The following is a 19,726-nucleotide window of genomic DNA, read 5'->3' as shown; positions in this document are numbered from 1 at the left end:
GCTCGGAGTACTGAATATGTAATGTCCGCTATCCTTCAGCTTTTATGACAGCTATAAATCGCTGTAATGAATATGATATTTAGATATTTAAATATTAATAATTTTGTATTTAATACTGCTTTCACTTAAATTTACGTTTTCCCTTGCCAAATTATTTTTATTTCTTTTATATTACTATTATTATTTTTGTTTGGGGGAGGGATTGTATTTTGGGGGAGGGATAGTATTTGTTTGTATTTAATACTGCTTTCACTTAAATTTACGTTTTCCCTTGCCAAATTATTTTCATTTTATTATTATTATTTTTGTTTGGGGGAGGGAATGTACAAGCGTTTTCATGTAAAGGGTAACTTGGCCAATAAAATAAGTAAGAAAATAGTTTAGAATGCATGTATAGATTCCCTCATTTTATCCACATTTTCTTATACACATGAAATTTTAAACACAAGAAATTTTAAAACTTTTACACATTTACGCATGAAATTTTAAAACTTTTACTTGCTTATTAAGCCTCTTCTTTTAAAATGATAATTAAATTGTTTATTTATTAATAAACATTTTAATAAGACATTACTTTGGGTGAACAATTTATTTATTTGAAGAAGATGCAAAGCACATTTTTATGTATTTCTCCTATACTTGTTCACTAGCATTTATTTCAGTATATTTTCAATCTGAAAGAAACTATTTTACTAACATAATACGTCAGCTTAGACATATACAATTAGAATATATGGATAGAAGCTTAAGCATAGTTTTTAGCAACATAAATCAGCAGAGCTTTATTCATATTTTCTTGAATACTGTACCTTCATCGTGTTTTAAATATTTTCAACAAATGAAGAACAATTCAAAGATACTTTTGAAGAATAGTAACAGTTTTTTTAAATTCAGAGTATTTTAGATTTAAAAAAACTATTAAAATCTTTTTTAATGCATTATTATTACTCATATCCTACGGAAACGCAAGAATAATTATATAACGTAGGTATAATTATGTTCATACGTATAATTTTATTCATAACGTATAATTATATAACCTGACGAAAATTCTCCAATTAAATGCTACACGATTTCATTACATAAAATTAGTAAACCACGTGAATAAAACTATAATATAATCATTCAAGATTTGCTTTTTAAAGTATGATAATAATCTCAAGTTAATTATTTTAGATAGTTTATATCAGAATGGAAAGTAGTAGTTTTTTAAAATTTATATAAATTATTATACGTAATATTAAAAAAGGAAAATTATGTGATTTTTATTTTATAAATATTCTTACTTAAGCTGATAAAGAATCTTTTTAAGGTATTTTTTTGTTGCATAAAATATCTAAACAAAAGGGGGGAAAATCAAATGGAACTGATTAATGAAAAATTTATAATCGGTTTGTAACGCAAAACTAACTAATAAATTCATGTAACCGTGCTAGTATAAAGTTGAAATTAATTATTTTCTATGGTTAATATTATTTTATGTGTATTTTTTGACAAATATAAATACTACTCATTAAATTAGAGGCTGATTTTTAAAGTAGTCAAATGAATAAAGTATTTACCAAAAAGGATGGATTCTTGTACTTACTTGAGTTTGTTTGTTTTTAAGTATTACTTAAGTTTGAAACAAACTGCAAATAATTATATCCGGCTTATTATATCCCGAGAAAAACTTTTATATTAGATTTATTAGTATATAAATTTTAAAATTCATTAAAATGCTTATATATGTTTTTAGAACATTTTTAGCTTCATAACTTGCATTATCTCATTCATTCAAACATTTTGAAACTGGCTTGAAACTTTAAGCTTGTTTCCATTTATTAAAATTTTAAATTAACTGCAATTAGCTTAAAATCTGAATTTAAATTCTTGCGTTTTATTTCTTATAATATGGAATATTAAAGTGAATTGTATTTAGAATGATATTTTTATGCCATAATTTGTATTGTATTATGCATTTATACTATACGAAAGAATACAATACAATACTAATAGCAAACTGCATACTTTATAGTGGAATGCCTTTATATTACATTTTTATTGCAACAAAAGCTTTAGAATATATTAAAATGTTTTTATATATATTTCGAATAATATTCTGAATTTCGTAATGTACATAAGCTTTTCACTTAATTAAAATTTAATTGCACACTATGAGTTTATTATATCCGAAGGACTATTTTTAATTTTAAGGAGCAAAACTATCTGCAAATTGCAAATTATCCGTGGGAAATATTTTAAATTAAATCTATTGTAATAGAGAATTTAAAATACATTAAAATTCATTTTTATCGTTAATAAAAGAAGTCAAAAAATTATCTTGGGATTTACAATATTTTTACTAATTTCACATCGAAAATTTCTTTGAACAAAATTAATAAATAAGTTAATTCCTTGCTTTATTTTTTTGTTTAAACTTTGCGATTAAAAAATCAAAGATGAATCACGTTTCATATCTATTTCTCATAACGAAGGATTGGATTTAATTAAAAAAAGGCATTTAGTAAAAAATCTATACATTAAAGCAAAAAAAAACTTACCAATAAGAAAAACGACGTAATTAACCCTAAAGGAAAAATAACTGAAAACATTCTAATCAAATATTAAAAATTATTATAATTTTATTGATATTATTGCAGGAAAAGTTTCTAAAAAGATTCCTTCTCTACTCTGTTGTGATCTTCTCTCATCTGCAGACGATTTATATACAGTTAAACGTGATTCACAGATGTTTTAAAAACTATTCTTCCCTCTGGGTAGAAGAACAAATACAACCTGCGCATGACTTAAACAAGTTTTCTTATCGTTTGCTCTAAGAGAAATTTAAAATACATCACTTTGCGAATGAAATTAATTTTAATGGCAACAACATATTGATTTTTTTTATTGGCAATACTCGATTATGATTGAGGCCATACATTTTTATTTGAATTAATCAGTCTGTTTTGAATCGGAAGAAATGTTTATTGCAAATAAAAAATTATTTTATTCTTCAAGACTTAGATTAAACAAAAAGAGAAACGAGATTTTCGGAGAGTATATCTACATCGTCGATCTTATTTATTTATTTGCTTTTTTTAAAAAAAAAAAAACTTGAACTATAAAATAATCTATGTGAACTTAAGAGCATTCAGAGGCATGAACCGGTTCTAAAAAAGAAAACTTAACATTCGCGGAAGTTCAGGTTTAGGAATTTATCTATTTATTATGCAAGATGAAAACAAATCTTAAGATTGTTTCAGTAAAAAGTAAAAGAAAAAGTATTTAAATAAAGGGTTTAGTTTCAAACATATAGTTTCAGTTTCTTTAAAAACTTAAAAAAAAATAAATAATAAATAAAGGAAGAAAATGAAAAAAAAAGAAAAATTTTGTGCTTTTATTAATTTGACTTCAAACATAAATAAATTATTTATAATTAATTATTAAAATTTTATAAATAGAAGAAAAAATAAAGTTTTTAAGAGTAAGTCATTAAAATAATTTAGTAATCTAACTATACATAAACAAATAAAGATAGTGTCGCAGTTACCCAGAAAAATCACATGGTACGATCCAGTTTTCCCACATTAATTTTAAGGTTTTTTGGTTGTCATCAGCATAAAATTAATAGTTTTCGTGCAAAATACTCTTGTAATTTTTTTTATTTATTAATTTTTTTATTATTATTTTGTCTATCCTAAATTTAAAGGTACCTGTAATATTTATTTTTCCTACTTTACTATTATTAAGTTTTTCTAAATTAAGAGTTAAAAACTAAAAGAGATGTTTTTTAATTATAACGTGATTTTATAATATTATCTCACTACGTTACCTTTTATGAAAAACTAATTGAAATTGGTGTCTCAACTTATTAACCGTTTTTGGTTTAAAGTAAATTAATATGCTATGATAAATTACCGTTAAAGGGATTACTAAAATGATTTAGAACTTAACGATCAGCTCCATGCACAAATTGTATTGAATATATCAATCGGATGTTTAGTTAGCAAAAGTATTAAATTACGGTTGTGAATTCATCAAATTTTATACATTATTACATCCAAATTTTATATAATATCATATTTTAAATGTTATTTTAAAAACATGATTACTAAGCAAAATAATTTAAGTTCACTAATAGATCTTAATCGAATCATAAGGGAAATAGATCAAGATCTTTCATATTATTTTACCAACTAAATTTGACACAAAATCTATAATTTAGTTTAAAGAAATGAATGTTGGAAGAGTGGGAAGTGAGAGCACAAGCGTAAGAAAAAGAAATATTTTATGGTGGATATATTTTGTAATTCTCGTAGAAAAAACTGTTTTATGCGAAGCAATCATCTGGGTAGAAGAGCAACAGTGGCTTTGTCCCTTAGTATTCGTAAAAGAAAATGTCTTTATTATTATTATTACTGTAAAATGAATGTAAGTTTTTAAATCAGCTATAATTTTGATTAACTATTCATAAGTTCGACAAGCGAATTCGTTAACTTAATAATATTGAATGAGTTGATAGATTCAACTCATTACATCATTCAATAAGAAATACCTAGTTCAAGAATATGCTCCGCGAAAGAAACTAAAGACATTTTGTAAATATTATTTACCGGTAAAGAATTATTAAATCAAATAAGGCAAAAAAATAAAAAGTTCAAGACTTTCCTTAAATGCATTATGTTTGCAAAATTGCTAATAATATTGTGACATTATACAAATCTTGTTTTATGTTCTTCAATATAGCTAATGTAAAATGATAAGTCATTCAGCTATAATCTGTATTAGTTATTTACAAATTCGAAACCAAATTTATTTATCTGAAACAAAATTATGTTCAAAAAACTATATAAAAGCAGAAAACGAATTAATTAATTACATTTTCCTCTGTTGATAGAGTTGTATCAATGATTTGGTCAAAAATGTTCTTTAAAATTTATTATTTCAATTCTTATTTTAGAAATTAAATTTAATTCTAATGATGCAGGAAGAAATTGAAATGCAATTATTAAAACTAACATTTTCCTAATAACAATATTTAGAATTCCATACGATTAAATGAAAATCACAATCAATTATTATACAGGGTGTTTATAAATTTCCGGACCCATTTTGATGTTTAATAACTCATAAAATAATGAAGATATAAACAAACTTATGGCATTTATTGATGGAATAACTCATATATTTTCCTTTAAAGGTTTGAATATCTTTACTTTTGTAAATATCGTCTGCGCGTGTGGTTAATTTCCGATAATTTCATTTTCCAGTCTAAATATCTGTACTTTTCTAAATATCGTCAGCTTACAAATTGCATTTTTCTCTCTTTTTGCAATGTTATGTTCACTTTTGATGCGTTTGTTCTATGTAGTACTTTTCTATGTGATGTTTTATTCGAGCGGATATTAAGGAGAATGCATACACCACAAGAGAAAGCACAGATTTTATGGTGGTTCATAGAGACGAAATCGATAGTGCAAGCACAGAGAAATTGCAGAAGAATTTACCAAAAAGATCCTCCATCCAAAAGCAGCATCTTGCGGTGGAAAAAGAATTTTCTAGAAACTGGAAGCATCGCAGATAAGAAACGTACCGGACGTCCCTGCACAAGTGATTTTGTCGTTGAGCGTGTCAGACAGACATTTTTAGACAATCCTAGAAGATCTGTGAGATCAGTGGCAAGAGAATTGGATATGCCAATTTCGACGGTGTACAAGGTTATTAAGAAACAATTAAGACTGCATGCATACAAAGTTCAAGGTTTGGAACCGGACGATAGGCCTAGGAGGATGGCGTTTGCAACAGATATGGTAGGAAGGATAGAAGATGATGCTGATTTTCTGAAGCGCATAATGTTCTACGACGAAGCATCCTTTCATGCTTCTGGCATTGTTAATCGCCATAATGTGCGCATATGCGGATCTGAAAACCCCTATGAATACCGTGAAACACAAAGGGATTCCCCAAGGGAGTACTAATGCACGACTGAGTCATTGGGCTTTTCTTCTTTACAGAAAAGACGGTCTCATCAGTCGTATACTTACTTGTTGGAAAACTTCGTATTTCCACAACTAGAAGAGCTTCAGCCACATGTCTTTTTGCAACAAGATGGTGCACCACCTCATTGGGGTATCATCGTTCGTAGTTCTTTGAATGACCATTTTCCAGGAAGATGGATTGGGCGAGGAGGTCCAATTCCTTGGCCACGCAGATCACCTGATTTTACTCCGCTGGACTTTTTTCTTTGGGGATTTATAAAGGATAATGTTTACAGGAGGATCGTGTCGAACATTGATGACCCAAAAGCCAGAATTACAACCGCAATAGCCTATGTGGATGCCGACATGCTTGCCGTTACCTGGAGTGAAATTAACTACCGACTTTATAATATTCGTGCGACGAAGGGGGCACACGTGGAAGTTCATTGACAAGGGTCATGAAACTTTTTGAGTCTATCTAACCATTTATGTTATTAATTTTAATCTATCTTTATTATTTTATGACTCATTAAACATCAAAATGGGTCCGGGACTTTATAAACACCCTGTATTATCTACTAGGCAAGTTTTTTTTTAAAGTTCTTCTTAGAAATCGGGCTTTTAGAAAACATGCCAGATCTCAGTGTTAATATTAAAATATAATTTTAAATTGAATAATTTAAATTGATACTTGAAAATCGAATTTTTAAATGTAATGCTTCTTTATTTATTCCATATTGAATGAATAAAAATTAAAATTGATAAATTTGGAATTACATCTATCTGTTCAGCAATATCTTCCATCGCCTACAATAGCGGTTCACTATATATGATTTCAATGAATTTGCTTAATTCAGCCCGAACAGAACATTTGCTTTCATTGTTTTTTTTTTTTTTTACCTATTCATAGTGAAGCTATTACAATGTTCTGAACTGAATAAAATGACAGTTTTTTCTTTATTAAAAAATATTCCATTATTAAGATATTTTTTATAAATCAACAAGGTCCGCTCACCTACCTCCGTGATTGTTTCTCATTCATCTTCTTTTTAAATGTCGTTATTTTCCACAAAAAAAGAACATTTTCGCAAGTAGCACAGGGATATTGAAATAGCCTTAATACACATCATCCGACATTGCAAATATCGGAGAAATTCGACACTGTATGTACGATTCCCGTCGATGTCACATTATAAGTCCCTTTGTAAAACCTTTCAATTTAAACTTTATTTGGTTTATAAATCAAAATTAATCATTTAAAATACAAAAAAAAGACATATAATTGTTATAATTCCAAAAAATAAAATTTAAATATATCGAAATAACTCTGAACAAAATTTGATATAAATATTGCCATCGCGTTTTTCTCACACGACATCCATCGATATCTCAATTCTGAAACAATCGATATATACCACTCGCAACCACGACCGTAATCAGATTTCATCTCATAAGATTTATATCTCAACACTTTGTGAGCCAGGTAAATCAAATAAAGTCGTTTAAAACTTATAAAAAAAAAAGCTTTTAAGAAACTTAAACTAGCTGAAGATGAATTAATGCACCTTATTGAAATGAGCGAACTCGATGAAAGCCCCGGTCTTCCGATCTTGGGAAGCATGTGCTGTTTTTATATAATATTGCAAGAATTACGTAGATTTCCTCTTTTTTTATAGTAAAAACCAGACATCGATATTCTTATAGCATATACGATAATTGAATTGAGGTGGTTGGTGGTACCTTCAGGTTGGCAATCAACACTTTTCTGTAAGCGACACCGTTTGCCTAAAAATCCAGCTTAGTTGACAAACACCCACTAAGGCAGACTTTTCATATTTATAAATAAAGATCAATTATAAACGTACGAACAATATTACTTTGCTTCCTCAAATTTCTATTTCAAATGTAGAAATGTAAATGTTTTCAAGTTTAGAATTTTCAACATCGAAAGATTATTTCATTATATCATGACGATTTTTTTTTTTTTTTGCCTTTATGCTGTAATTCATTTTGTAGTAATTTACGCATTTTTAAATCAAAATAAATCTGTAATTTTTGAAAGGTAGTATATTTTACTGAAGATGAAACAATATTCATGTAATCCTTAGTGCAGCAAAAGACATTTCAAGTAAAAATTTCACCTTTCGTTCTTTTGTAAATGTACTGCCAATTCTTAGCCAATGTTAAACTAGATTAATTCATAAAACATGAATTATTCAAATTAATAATTCATTCCGAAGATATTGATCCATTTTTTATCTTCTCAAAAGAGAAACAAGAAAAATTTCTCCTCCATTTTTTGGATAAATAGATAATATTTTATGAATCAATATTTTACTCTAAAAATATATGGATATGCATTTTTTTTAAAGTTAAAAGCAAAAACTTTTAAATTTAAAAAGTGAAAACCGGTAAAACTCCTTACATTAAAAAATAGCTAAGATACGAAAAATAGTGCATATTTTATTTTTTTGAACAAATTTACTAAATGTATTTATTACAAAAGAAATGACAATTAAGGTTACTTAATAAGACATGTTTAAATACAGACAAACAATTCAATACACTGAAGGCATAATAAAAATAGGTTCAATAAAATAAATGCACAACTTGAATTATTGAGTTGGCAATCAACGTTTAAATATTTTCATGTGTTATTCTAAAATTGTTAGTTTTATCCAAATAAACTTTCAAACTAAAATTTATTTCAAAATTAAACTAAAAGACTATTTGAAAAATCTCAGACATTTTATCAAAAATTACAATTCCTCAAAAAAAAAAAAAAAAAAAAAAAAAAAGGAAGAAAAAGAGACGAAATATTGCAAAATATTCCAACTTGTTCTGAAATATTATTGATATAATTTGTTATGAATTTAAATTCTTCCTATTCAACTACATTCAAAATGATTTTACACACATGATAATTATAGAATATGACAGAGAAAAAGAATATAAATTGATAGTAATTCAAAGTAATTACAAGAGAACAAAACATGTTTTTTTTTTAAAAAAAAAGATATGATGATGAAAGAAAATAATCCCTGAACAAGCATTTAGCAGCATGGGAAATTGTTCACGCAGATTGCTATCTGAGTGAACAATTCACCATGCAACGTAGTGCCTATTCAAGGTTTATACTTCAAAAACTGAATAGTATATAACTTGTGATATATAATTAAAGAATAAATTTCGTTATTCAGAATAGTTTCCACCAATTTAGTATCGCTCTTCTTCCACTTCCATATTCACTAAAAAATTCTGAAGATTGATCTAGAATAAAAGTAAAATATGTTTAAAAAGCAGAATATACACAATAAAAATTCAACAATTTGAATATGATTAACTTATTTTTTAAATGAAGAGTTTAGAGGAACAAGGTTCTAACTCATATTTTTGAAAATAAAAAAGGGAAAGATCATATTTTATTAAAAAAATTAATTAAAAAAAAACTTGTGTTTTACGATGTCATAGTATTTCACAGATCTGAGAAGATGGACAGCTGACAATAGTCTGAAAAGCCTCTCTTTTGGTATGATATTAACCCTTTCGTTACAGCAGTACACTCCGTTGAAATGACGTTATTAAACGTTGCAATGCGGAGCGAAGCGTGCCCTTTGCATATCGGTATGCTAATATTCATATATTTGAGATGATATTTAGAGATTTTGAAAGTATAATGAATAAAAATGCAATTTGAGATAATTTTTTAAAAACCCAGGTCATCTAATTCAGTATGATATATTTTCAGACTTGAGTTAACACAAACTTGCATTATAGTTTATCTCATACTTAGATTCTCAAATTTTATCGTTTGCACTGCTAACAGCACCGCTTTCTAATTTTTTCTCTTTTCTTTATACCGATCTATGTCGAATTTACCTAGAAAAATGTCTTTCTGACTTTAACATATTAAGCGCCGCACTCAAAATATTCTTTCGGTGGCATTAACCAAATAAATGTCAATGGAATATTAGCCAGTATCTGTTTGAAGTAGATTGAACAGATTATATTAAACAGTATTGCGCTGACTCCTGCTAAATATGGCTCTTGTACGCAAACTTCATTGCGTGGAATGCCGGCAAAATACAGTGCTTGTACACACAAATTGCGTGGATGCTAACTAAATACGGCACTCGTACAGACGGGTCACAGTGTGGATGCTAGCTAAAAACAGCGCTTGTACACGCAGTGCATAGCGTGGATGGATGCTGCCTAAATACGACACTCCTATACGCAAGGCATCACGTGTATGCTGGTTAATTACGGCGCTAGTAACGAAAGAGTTAAAATGCCTAGACAGTGAATGCCAATCTATTCAGGTGAATGTAAGGGATTTGTGCCAACTTTGTTGTTGTTGTTGCTGTTAATTTACGTCGCACTAGAGCTGCACAATGGGCTATTGGCGACGGTCTGGGAAACATCTCGGGAGGATGATCCGAAGACATGCCATCACAATTTTGATCCTCTGCGGAGGGGATGGCACCCCCGCTTCGGTAGCCCGACGACCTGCGCGCGAAGTCGAGCACTTTACGGTAGCACAGTTTAACGAGGACTAGGACCAATATCGCACACCCTCGGTCCCTATGCAGACTGATCCAAGTGGTCACCCACCCGCACACTGACCGTAGCCAGTGATACTTGACTTCGGTGATCTGCTGGGAACCGTGTCTTAACGATCAGTCCACTGCGGGACGTGCCAACTTTACACTAGCTAAGGAGAAATAAAGGCAAAGAGTTTATTCCTTTTTAGAGAATCTACACGAGAAAGAGCGAAAACATAAACTATAAAGCTAACTTGCTAAAATACATTTTCAGAGTAAAGTAAATTTTACCACTTTTTATTTACAATCAAAAATTTCAAAGTAAACTAAGCATAAGTAATAAAAAACGGATTATGTTGATCAACGAGAGAAATTTAAATTAGACCTAAAACAAATATAGTTTCAATACAAGGGATTTAAAAAGCCTCGTTGCGGAGAGAAAATAATGGACCATTTTGTACATTATAATTCAAAAATTAACAAAACATTGAAGTAAAATTTCGATTACGCTATTCTATCAGATAAATCCTGGTAGCACTTCTCAGATTGGGGTAGTATAAAAATAGGCATTTCTCCTGTTCAAAAGGTTAATAATAATAACGGAATGTTGAGTGGAAATTTTATTTAAACAAAAGACAAAATAAATCAAAAAGATAAAAAAATCTATGTTCTTTCCATAAAATAATACAATATATACAATGACTAATTTTTTTTAACTGTCTAATAAAAATATTTTAACATACTTAATTCATCCCTCTAAAATATTTAGGATAATATTCCTTCAAATAAATTAATATTTTCAAAATTTTAAAAGAGCTTATTTTTAAGAATGCTATCGAAAATTCAGAAAGCCAAATAATGATATTTGTTTAACTGTTTGAAATCGACAATTTTAAAAATTGTTTAATAAAAAATATAAATAATTTATAATATGCATTAATTTATTTTATTTTTGCTTTTATTAGTTATAATTACATCTATAATAGTTGTCACAAAACTAACAACACATTAGTTTTGCGCATAGCCACACTAAAATTCATTAAAACATATTGGGTCATTAAGTATGAAATGTCCGATTACCTAAAGCCTCAAGTTTGATACCAGATGTCTCTGATATTTCACTTTGATAGTCCTTTATTTTTTTTGCATTGAGAAGGTATGCCATCTGGCTTTCAGATGCACTTTTTTGTTTTTAATAGTCTATCGTATTGTCGTCTGGAGGTTAAATATTGTAAGCCATGGATAAAACAAAAATTCGAGTTATTTTCGAATATGAGTTCTGTCATTGAACTAATGCCACGCAGACAAGCCGAAATGTTGAACTAATGCCACGCAGACAAGCCGAAATGTTTGGCAAGGATGTTGTAGCTAACGAACTTACAGTACGTCGATGGTTCATAAAATTCTGATCTGGAGATTTTAATCTTTAAAATGAACCACGTGCTGAAACGAAGCGTGAACTAGCATCAAGGTTTGAACTTACCATTCCAACAATATTAAGTCATGTGAAAGCAATCGGAAAAGTAAAAAAGCTGGATAAGTGGGTTCCGCATAGGTTGAGCGAGCGTCATCAACGGAATCGCTTCGAGGCTTGCTGTATCAAAACTAAAAGGCGATCCATTTTTGCACCGGATAGTCACGTGCGATGAAAAGTGGATACTTTATGACAATAGCAAGCGTTCGGCACAATGGTTGGACAAAGATGAAGAGCCAAAACACACCCAAATGCCGAGTATACACCAAAAAAAAAAAAAACTAATGGTGTCTGTTTGGTGCTCCAGCGCGGGTGTTATATACTATAATTTTATGAGATCTGGACAATCGATAACGGGGGACCTCTACTGTGAACAGTTAGAAGAAATTATGAGGCAGCTGCAAATTAAGCAGTCGAGATTGGTCAACAGGGGCAGACTATTCCTCCTGCAGGACAACACTCGACCACACATTGCAAGATCGACGTTAGTTAAACTACAGGAACTGGGCCTGGAAACCTTTTGTCACCCACCGTACTCGCCAAATCCCATGCCAACTGATTACCATTTTGCCGAGCTTTGGTCAATTTTTTGCAAGGAAAAATATTTAATCTCCAACATGCGGTGGAAAATGCATTTCATCACCAGCTGCTGTCCAGATTTTTTCGCTAGCGGTATTAATAAGCTATCGTTAAAATGGCAATGTTGTATATATAGTTTAGATACATATTTTGAATAATTATATTATTTCTTTCCCGAGATATAATAAATCAAACTTTCGGTCTCAAATCGGACGTTTCATACTTAATGACCCGATATTTAAAATACATTGAATATTTTATAAGACACTTTCTTAAATATGTTTAAAAGAAAATTATGAAAAGTAGCCAGATATGACAGCGCTTCCCAACCTTTTAATCGCCGCGGCTCCCACTAAGTTAGATAATTTTACCACAACCAGCTAAGAACGGAGTGCGGAAGTTGATTGTTTTTATTATCGATGGTTTGGACCAGGGGTCCCCAACCCTATGCCCGCGGGCACCTTGACGCCCGTCGATCGATCTAGGTGCGCCCGCTGCTTGTGTCCAACAATAAAATATTTCAGTTTTCCATTTCCAATAAATGCTATGCAAATACATACTGAAGTACGCTGGCTCAGTAAAGGCAAAGTACTTGATAGATTTCTACATTTAATTGGAGAAATAAAAAATTATTTTGAAGCCAAAAATCAAACATTTTTAGAACTAAGAGATCCTCTTTGGCTAGCAGATTTGTCTTTCATAACGGACATAATGGAAAAACTAAATAATTCAAACTTGGAGCTGCAGGGAAAGGACAAATACGAAGCAAAAATGATAGAGTCTATGAACTCGTTCAGAGCTAAACTAGTCTTGTGGATATCACATTCGAAAATGAAGTCTCTTGTGCAGTTTCCAAATATGAAAAAAATTATAGGTGACAGTGAAATAGACTTATTAACATTTGTCATCAACCTCCAATCGCCTAAAGATCAATTTAAAAAGCGCTTTCAGCATTTTAATATCATCAAGACTTTGATAACTTTTTTGTTAATCCTTTTACCATCCAAATAAACGTAACCGTAATAGCAGCATACATTTCAGAATTTCTTCAAGTAAAGCGAGAAGATTTGGAGATAGAAATTGTGGATCTTCAGAACGACATTATCCTCAAAACTATTATATCACATGAGAAATTTTAGAATATAGTTGAAGGAATAAATTCCATTCTTAAAAAGAGCATTATATTCTCCCACTTATGTAGTGCTGGCCAGCGAAATGCCATGCCAAACACCACACTGACTGTATTTTATAAGTAATTTTTATACTTCGTATGTTTTGAAAGCAATTTAGTAATGATATAATTTACACAAGAATATTAATGCTAATTATATTCATATGTTAAATTAATTATTAAAATTAATTTTTTGTGCACTTTATGTAGTGTGTATTATTACCTATGTCTACCAACTATAAATTTATCTTGAAAAAATAAATGGTGCCCGCCATTCGACCGATATTCTGGTATTTGCTCTTAGGTACAAAAAGGTTGGGGACCACTGAATTTTAATTTAACTGTATTTAAGCATGCCTTCAAAACAAAATATTTACATGTGTGGTATGGGTGCGGTTTTAGATTATGGATTTATTTTTTAAGTTTATCTCAGCTTCTAGTTAACCTCTCGACTACGCACAAAGACGTCAGAAATATACCACCGTAAACAAAATGGAAATGATTTAATGTTCCTTGGGCAACCCGGTACCATTGATCTGCGGCCCGGAGGTTGGGAACCATACATAACATATCAAATTAAAGACGGAAAAACTCATTTTAGAAGCATGGAATATTGTTTTGAAATCGCAGGAAAAAAAGCCTAATTCAATGTTGTTGACAAAAAAATTTTTTATACATGTAATTTACATGTTTTTTATACAGGTTTTTTTATACAGATGAACACATGATTTCGCTTAGAAATATGAATGATTTACATTCAAAGCCAGATGGTTCGGAATTCTATTAAATGGGAAAGCGACAGTAACCAGAATATTTGGAAATGTATATAAAATATATTTATCTGTAAAAAAAAATTATTTTGAGCTTTGAAAAAAAAAAGGAAAAAAAAATACCGCTGTGACATACCAATCAATTATCGAAAAATGCCTATAAATGTAGTAGTACAGTTGTTTGAAGGACATATTTCAGGAGAACGTGGGATGTTTCTATCGTAGGCCATTAAGGCACTGGGGATGCGATTGTTCTCGTTTTTCAGTGGTGCCATCTATGGCCAAGAATTCGCCTTCTGCCACACCCATACGTCACACTCGTTTATAGGGAGGATCCATTCATACATTCACAGATCGTAATTTTGATCTGAACCAAAGAACGATCTATTTCTAATCCAGTACACCAGATGTATAATTTGTTATGGGAAGATGGAGGACTTAGTGACCACGCAGATTTAATGCGCACCAGTCACCATTTATTACACGGAGAGTCTTTAACCAGCTGGTTTCGAACTCCTGTTTTCATGAACGTGAGTCCAGCGCCCAGCCAACCAGACTATCCCGACCCCAGAACATGAGATCTTCCCAATAAAAAAATAGGGGAGTAAATAAAAAAAAGAAGAAATTTTTAGGCTAGTGTTTTATTTTGTTTTCATTTGTGTTCCATAGCTGTCAACTCGTCAACATTTTGCGGAAGCTTTCTGCATTTTCATTTCACCTTCCGCATTTAAATCAGGACAGAATACATTCCCTCCCAGTTTTCTTTGTAATTACTCAAATGTGCGCTACATCGTGCTAAGAACAATTCCATGATTTTAAAAATGGATATTACAGAAGCATTATCTGAATCTTATCGAATACGGCATTTCACTACGCAAAAAACTTGCGTATTCTTTTCTTAACTAGCATGGAAATACAACTATTGTCAAAAAATTGAGCATTTTTTCACTGGTTTTTGATATGATTGTCATGAGTGGAGCACGTCATAAGTGATAATTCAATTGAGCGATTCGAAAAATTCGCACATCGTAACATTATCATATCAAAATAAAAACTCAGATTTTAAGAATCGTACGAAAATCTGTATAAATAACTATTGGAAAAGTGATCAATTGATCCACTTGTAGTTTCAATAAAATCGTCGCAAATTAATAGCATCAAAAAGTGATTCTTTGAATGTGCGATTTGAAATTCATCGTACAAAATAATGTAGCGCTAAAAATCGAGATTTTAAAAGTTATGTGCAAATCCAGTGGAAAAACAATTATTGTGATGAATATAACAACTTGAATAAGCGGTAAAATTATCGCTAATCTAGATCCTAAAAGTGATTCTTGGAATGCATGGTTAAAAATTCGTCGGACAAGATAATTTCGAAATAACACAACGAGCTTATAAAAACCACCTGAAAATTCATAGAAAAAACCAGAAGGCAAGGATTAAACCAAGAGGATTTATTGTGGGATCTTCGCTAATCGAGTGCGTCATTAAGTCATTGTTCAAATGCACAATTCGAAGTTCGTGGCACGTTACAATGTCGCATTAAAACAATTAAAAAAAAACAAGTGAAGATTCGTAGTAATAACTGCCAAAACTCGATTAACAAATCCACGAGAATCAAACGCTTTAAAAAGGTAATACTAAAATGCGCTATTTGAAAATCGTAATAAAATCAAATATAAAATAGGATCTAAAAAAAAATTTGTTTGGAAATTCGTAGTGATAACAACAGAAAAAACGATAAACAACCTAGCATACGAATTAGTGTGAATCGAACGAGTCAAAAAGTGTTCAAATGGAAATTCGCGAGTCATAATTACATAGTATTAAAAACTACGGGATTTTTAAAAGTCGTGCATAGAACAACAAAGTCGTAAATCGAAAGACAAGACCGTGTGAAAACCGTTCTAATAAAATTTAGAAAAAATAACGATTTTATAAATCGCATGGAGATCCGTAAACAATAAGTGCCTTTAGACAAGATCACGAATTAAGCGTGCCAAAAAGCGATTGTTACAAATGCGCAATTTAATATTCGAATCAAAATTCGAATGTCCTAATAAAATCGTAGTCAAAAATAACGAGGCTAAATAAAAAACGGCAGTGAAATCGGTAGTAACAACTTTTCGAAAAATCACATATTTATGATAGGCATGACACGATTCGGAATTTGAGTTATGTAGTATTGAAAAAATTGGGATTTTAACTGATACGTGGCTTTTCGACGGAATAGGCTCGATTCTAAATTCGTGTGTGGTAGTAAAATTGCGCTTGGTTAAATATCTTAACGAAATTTAAAATAATTGTGGAAACAAATATATCGCACTGAGTTAATTATTCTTTTGAATTAATTACTCGACTCATAGAGAACGGTCATAGGACTATCAGGGCCGGATTAGGAGCTTTAGAGGCCCTAAGCACTTTGATGCTCCTTAAATTAAAAATATCAACACAAATAAAAAAAGTAAATATTTTTCTTAAATAAAAGTAATGTAAGTTTATAAAAGTAAATTTATATAACTGTAAAATCAAACAGTTTTTGCTGGGAATCAAAATTTTTCAATCAACTCTTTGAAGAGTTTTCAACGTTAACTACATATTTTGTGATTTTAGAACCAACGTAAAATAATTTTGACAATTTTGAGGTTTCATTTTTTTAAAAATTCCCTGGCCCACAAGCTATTTTTTTTCATTTTAATTACAACATGAAGTATAACATAATTTTTTATTCAAACTTTCCGGGTGTTCTGTAATTTCTTTTATTATGCTTTTTAAATTTTAGCTAAAAATTAAGTGAAAAAACTACTTTTACTGCGGGTCTCAAGTTAATATTCCGGGGGGGGGGGGGGGGGGGAATTATCGAACTGAATTTTTTTTTTATAGAGAATAAAAAATCATACAAAGCCTCAATACTGTATAAAAACGTTATAAACAATTAATAAAAATAACAAAAACTTTTTTTTTCATCTCTGAGAGTGTTGGGAAACCTGTGACAATTCTCCGTGAATTTATAATAGTTTTTTTTATTACCTACAGCATTTATTATTATTAACTGAATTGACTAGCTTTCGTGTTTGTAACGATGGTAACATGCAATTGAAATTTCTACTTCTTCCCCACTAGCTAGAGTACTCAAATCTTAACTTGAGCTCTGTGCTTATTGAAAATACAAGTCACTTCCTGACCACAACAGAGTTTATTATCATTATATTGACAAACAGGGTGTAATAGAAATAGATATTTTGATCACTTTCCATGTAGCCAAAGTGCTTCAAATTCAACTTGTATTCAATTGACATATATGCTTCATATATGTTTTCATTATGCTATAGACTACGTAGAAAGTCTGTTAGGAAAAAGCATTGGTCATTTTTTGATAGGATACTGGCAATACACAATTTTCTTATTGCATTTTTAATAATTACTAAATTGATAATTTCAGAACCAAGTCACATTTTTATTTATTGGTTATGTTACTGATTTTTAAGGTGTTAGCAAAAAAAGAAAGTTCAGTTTTCAATTATTCTTTATCATGGCATGTTTTGAGAGGAAAAGCAGATTCTACATAGAAAAGGAGGGCTTCCTAATCACATAGTTTTTTTTTTGCAATGTTCTTTTGGGTGGGGTGGGAGGTTATTATAAACAATTGTTTCCCCTCTTTCCCTTATATGGTTTGATAAAAAGAAGTCTATACTAAAACATACATAGTAAGAGGACTAATCACAGTTCTGATATAATATGCCATTGACAAGAATATCAAAGATGGAAATGTTTACAACAATAAAATGTTCCATATTTTTAGAAACTTAGGATTCATTTCCTCTGTATTAGGTTCATAGGCTTAGTGTTAAGGAGAGGGGATGTTACACCCATTGATAATTAAGATTGTTCTTTTAAACTTAAAACATTGATGATTTTATTTTAGAATGAAAAAGCGCTTTTACTTATAATGAATAATATATTCAAGGAAACTAACAAAAATTCTAGTCATTGGTGAGAATATCATATTTACTAAGAAAAATGGCAGATATCAATGATGTAAATTTCTGTACAGAAATAATAGCTTAGGGTAGAACAACTCAAAAACAAATAAATATAATAAAATTTTCAAAAAATAAAAATCCAATATCCATGTTTCCAACATATTACTGCCATTTATATATTGGAAACATGTAATATAATTTGAACATCTGAAAAACTTTCAACAAGGTAAAAAAATATAATCTCAGATTCTTGAAAAAGTTTTTTCCTACATGGTTTATTCTTTGATTTTTATGCTTATTCTTTCAAATTTTAAAAGAATACTGATAAAAAATTAAATACAATTATTCAACTAAAGAATATTTTTAAAGATTTATCGAACTTAAGCTAAACATTATACAAAATAAAATGGATTTTCTTAATTAAAATACGTGATAAAATGCATATATTTATAAAACCATAATTATTATCCATGCAATTTTTTTTGCACAAGAAGAAATTGATTAAGATTTCTAAAATTCGTATTTGAAATTATAACCAAGAAGACAGCTTAGCTTACGTTCTTCTAGCATTTCATAGGTAGTAAGTAGGCTTGATATACTATTCGTTTCCTTTTCAAGACCATCTGTTCAACTATTTATTCAGAATATCTAAAATTAAAAAAATAACCATAACTTATTATTACTAACTCCATTTAATCATAGTAACAGAAGTATTATATTACATAGTAATAATAAATAGTGTTGAAAAAAGATTTACTTCATAGAATTATTGATAAAGGTTTAGCTAAAAAAAAATATTTTAAATAACAGTATAATCAAAGAGCAGTTTTTATAGATAATAACTATATTTTATTAATTTTTTTTCACGTGTTCGATAAATACAACAGACAACTCAAAATTTCTCACCTTTTGCCAGTAATAAAATAAAGCTGAAGAAAACACGAACAAACAAAATGCAGCATTTTGAAATTAAAAAAAATAAATAAATAACCGGCTTCGACGAAATCAAAACATGCAATAAAAGGGGATAGAAAATATATATTCGAATGAGATACAGACAACTTTCAGTTCCCAATCCCACGTTGAAATTAGTTTCGGTTTCAAATTTTCAAAACACTACTTCTACATTTTTTATTTTACTTATTTTTTTAGATTTTAGAAAATAAGCTCTTAAAATATCAACTGCAGAAAGGCAAAGTAAAGAAATATAACATAAATATGTGTTTTTATCGAAAAATTCTATTTTAC

General features: G+C 29.7%; 1 protein-coding gene and 1 long non-coding RNA gene across 2 annotated transcripts in view; both read right to left on the bottom strand.

Annotated features, from left to right (window-relative positions):
- LOC107446098 (uncharacterized) overlaps positions 1-2,782 on the bottom strand; it is a 32,845-nt gene extending 30,063 nt beyond the window's left edge. Inside the window, exon 1 of the mRNA XM_043051622.3 lies at positions 2,544-2,782. Within this exon, the coding sequence (XP_042907556.2) occupies positions 2,544-2,594 (51 nt within the window). The 5' untranslated portion in view covers positions 2,595-2,782. The remainder of the gene's footprint in view (positions 1-2,543) is intronic.
- A 5,621-nt stretch (positions 2,783-8,403) lies between these two features.
- On the bottom strand, positions 8,404-19,590 carry LOC107446069 (uncharacterized). Its single transcript, XR_001584347.4, has 3 exons — positions 19,385-19,590; positions 19,036-19,126; positions 8,404-9,230 (listed from the first exon to the last, which is right to left on the bottom strand). It is a non-coding gene; the product is annotated as an uncharacterized LOC107446069 (long non-coding RNA).
- Positions 19,591-19,726: the final 136 nt, after the last annotated feature.

This window comes from Parasteatoda tepidariorum, chromosome 3 (genome assembly GCF_982258835.1).
Source record: "Parasteatoda tepidariorum strain Cologne lab strain chromosome 3, Ptep-v5.0, whole genome shotgun sequence".
Taxonomy (NCBI): Eukaryota; Metazoa; Arthropoda; class Arachnida; order Araneae; family Theridiidae; genus Parasteatoda; species Parasteatoda tepidariorum.
The sequence above is the reverse complement of the archived record's forward strand: the minus strand, read 5'-3'. Positions and strand labels throughout refer to the sequence as shown.